This window comes from Plasmodium cynomolgi, chromosome 8 (genome assembly GCF_000321355.1).
Source record: "Plasmodium cynomolgi strain B DNA, chromosome 8, whole genome shotgun sequence".
Lineage (NCBI taxonomy): Eukaryota > Apicomplexa > Aconoidasida > Haemosporida > Plasmodiidae > Plasmodium > Plasmodium cynomolgi.
The window spans coordinates 933666-937395 of NC_020401.1; the positions used below are offsets into that span (position 1 = coordinate 933666).

The window sequence follows — 3730 nt, forward strand, 5'->3', positions numbered from 1 at the left end:
TAAAATGGAGAGAGAAATTGCCATACGGGCAGAAAAGCTGCCAGAAATGACAGGGGTAAATTTTTATAATTTTAAAAAATTTTAAAATACTACACACAACTATATGTTTGGCGTCTGTTCAACGAGGAGAGACACACACGTGAAACGCTGAAATGGTTTTGTTTTCTTTTGTTTTGTTTTGAAGGCGTGGATTTGTCTTCTGGCCATTCCGCGTGGCTATGGAGGTGGGGGGTGTCACCTCTCCCATTTGGCAACTTCGCCACTCCACCGATCACCCCCGTCTACTCTTCCATTTCCTGAATGTGCGCACGTTCCCCACCCGAGTCATGTTCTTCAAGCTTATACTCCTCGTCGATTTCGTCGAACGTTCCCGACTTTCTGTAGACAGGAAGAGGAGCAAGCGCGCGTGTGCAGATGTGCCTGCAAGCATGTGTGCACGTTGTGGGCACCCCGGCTTGCTCTCAAGCGGTTGCAAACGCCCTCATACGGTTGCAAACGCTCTCATACGGTTGCAAATGTTTTCAAAAGACCGTGAACACTCTCAAACGGTTGCAATTATTTTCAAACGCTCGCGAACACTCTCAAACGCTCGCAATGCTACCTCAACTTCTGCAGCATCTTGTACTCGTTGTAATGCTTCTTGCGCTTTTCCTTGAAGTCAATGTTGGCGACGGCTTTGCTCTCCTGCTTCTCCACCAGCTGGTTCAGCTTGTCTATTAGGTCGTTCGCTATGTTGTTTTGCTGTGGGGAAGGGGCGAGGCGAGTGGGAGAGGTGAATGTGAAAGAGGAGGCAAGATGGGCGTGAAGGTGGCGCGAAGGTGGCGTGATTATTTCCCCGTTCGATCATTCACCGAGGAGTCTACCCAAATGGATCAGTCAAACGGGTAAAAAAAAAAAAGGCCGCCACGTCAAGTCGATAATATTTTCAAACGAAGCAAAGGGGAGTTCGCCAAGGTGTACTCCTCCACACTCTCAGTAGGACGCTGGGGGCAAGTCCTCACCTGCACTTCGCTTTGTCCCTTTGAGTCTCCGAATTTAGAGGCTTCATCTTCCGAAGCGCTATCCTGCATGAAAGATGGCAGTTTTAAGATGACGCTATCGTGGGGGGAGTGACCTCGTGGGGGGCGTGACCACGTGGCGGACTTGTGTGGCGGACTCGTGAGGCCGCCTCTCAAATGCACAGCGTTTGAATTTACAAAATAGTTCACACAAAATTGCTACATAAGTATACACAACGAAGTTACGTCCACTAACGAACGACAGGGCACACGCGACGTACCATCAAAATAAAATTGAACGGTGTGTTCGGCTCCAGGATTTTCATCCTCGAGCCTCTTTCCTTGTCTTGTTCATTAATGGTGACTTCATCCCATGATATGGTTTTTTTTCTGAGCAAGTCAGGAAAAAAAAAAATAAAAAGGGGAAGAAGTATTTGCGTATAAGGTGTGCAAAAAAAATATAGGTGGGGCTACTCATATGCATATACACCGCTTCACCCGTTGCATGGAAGCACATCGAACGGGGCCACCTCTCTAGTCTACATAAGCATGACTGCGCACTCTCCACACGGTACTCCCCGCACTGCACACTTTTTTGCAGGTGCCACTCCTCCCTTACGTAACCGTTTTATCGATTTTCTTTTTCATCCTTTGTCTTTTTTTTTCATGTTCTTTCCTGCTGGGCCTCTCTATTCAAAAGTCTTGTCTTAAACGAAATTAAAAAAAACAGGAAAATGGCATGCTCTCCTTGTACATGTGGGTGTACATACATGCATGCATATCAGTAGTGCTTGCGAGTGTTACTTAAGCGCAACGTCACGTGTGGAAAGGGAAAGGGAGGGGATGTTGGAGTATGACTCCTCAGTCAGTTCGCAAATGTCACAAGGATAAGTAAGCATATGCACGTATGTATACATATGAGTGTATCTGTGTACAGGTGAGTGTACAAACGAGGGTACACGTGAGTGTATATATGCTCATGTGCCCATGTAGAGAGATGCACGTGGAGGGAAAAAAAAAACGCTGGAGCAGTATTTCTCCAATTCAAAAGCACAAAAAAATGTTAGCTGGGATGACGCAAACTGTTCCACTCAAGTGATGTGGGATGCATTTGTGGAATGTCACTCCTATGAGGATGTAGTATGGTGGATACATGAGGAATGCAAATTTTTTTACGGTTTGCAAAATGGATGGAAGCGTTGCAGGCAGTGCATGTTTTTATTCAGTGACTACTCGATCCCCCTTCAGGTTTATCGTTTTGGCGCGTACAGCGTATGTACGAAAAAAAAAAAAAAAAAAAAAGCAAACGGGGGGAAGAAGCGAATGTGACATAGATGCTGACATGTTTTGAATTTGTTTACAAAAGCAAACGTTTGTGCGGCTTAGCCGCCATCATTATTTTTGCGGTTCCTGGGTATGGCAGCTTTTCACCGCGGGGATAAGTTAAAGAAGAGTAATGGGCTGGGTTATTATCACCCTCCCCCACGCTCCACCTCTGAGTAAACCTCGTCACGTATTTGGTGTTCTTCGTGTGGGGGGGCATCCCTCCATGCGCTCGTCACGCACTTAGCGCCCTTCGTGTGGGGGGAGTACCCCTCCATACGCTGTACACACTGTAAGACATTTCTTCCTCCCATTGGGCACAGGATAATGTAAACGCGCACAGCTCAGTGACTGACAGGGGTAGTCACGAATGGTTAGTCCCTCGTGAGGTAGCAACTCGCATGCACGACGCGTTACATGTCGACATCCACCACCTTAGCTATGCTCCCAAATAGGTCCTTTTGCTTTCTGCACTTTTTGAGTCAGTCCTTCGCATTGGGACGGGGCAGAGGTGGGGTTTGCCCCCCCTTCTTTAGCTTTGCATAGCTTAGCGCAGCTTGGCTTATCCCATCTTATCTTAACCTATCTCATTTCATCTCATCTCATCTTAGGCGCCGCGCACACCGGGTGTCATACTAACCGGGGGCGTAAATTCGTCACACCCCCGCCCGCCCCTTGACCGCTTGTTCCAACATGTGAGTGGCTCGAAGTAGTCGACACCATCACAACGATTGTATTAGAGATGAAAAAGAATTTACAGTCAAGCGAGTCAATAAATGTGTGCCGTGTAGCTCAGCTCTGTGGATACTTATCCTGGAGAAGTGTATACCTTTTCGAAAATTGAAAGAATTGATCACTGTGTGAATATATGCCACCTGGGGGGATAGGGGTAAAGGGAAAAAGTCCTTTACGTAGAACGGGAGTTCGTCTCGATTTTCCCTTTTTTTTTTTTTTTTACATAACTGTTTTGTTTATGAAATGGCCTCCATTTTGACATCTCCATAATGCTTGTTCGCTTCCAAATGTAGAATGGGCTGAACAGAGAGACGCATAGGTGAGAGAGCCACCCGTTTGTCCACTTACGTGGCTCTACAGTGAGATGTGCTAAAAGGTCAGGGAGGCACTCCATGTAGCCCCATATCACCACTGTGGCGTTCCTTTTTGCTAAGCTTATGTTTGCAAGGAAAAACTTCAAAGGGGGGTTTCCTCGGCCTGGCATAGAACAAGCAATCAGTTGTCCTCCCTCCTCCACCTCTCCTGTCCGTTTCTGCGCTGAGGGGTACCCTTCGCTGCTGTGGTTTCCCGCACATGTGTATATGTACGCTTAAAGGGACGAACGATAATGCGCCAATTATGTTTAGCTGCAACAGGACGGGGGGGGGAGGTGTCTTTTGGTGGGGTTTACTCGG

The 3730-nt window shown here is 47.2% G+C and overlaps 1 protein-coding gene across 1 annotated transcript; it reads right to left on the reverse strand.

Annotated features, from left to right (window-relative positions):
• Positions 1-281: 281 nt before the first annotated feature.
• PCYB_082980 (hypothetical protein) lies at positions 282-1646 on the reverse strand (the record flags this gene model as incomplete). The annotated part of the gene is made up of 5 exons (XM_004222036.1): positions 282-378; positions 602-741; positions 1002-1064; positions 1280-1388; positions 1618-1646. 5 exons carry the CDS (start codon positions 1644-1646, stop codon positions 282-284), a joined length of 438 nt encoding a protein of 145 aa, XP_004222084.1.
• Between the last annotated feature and the right edge of the window lie 2084 nt (positions 1647-3730).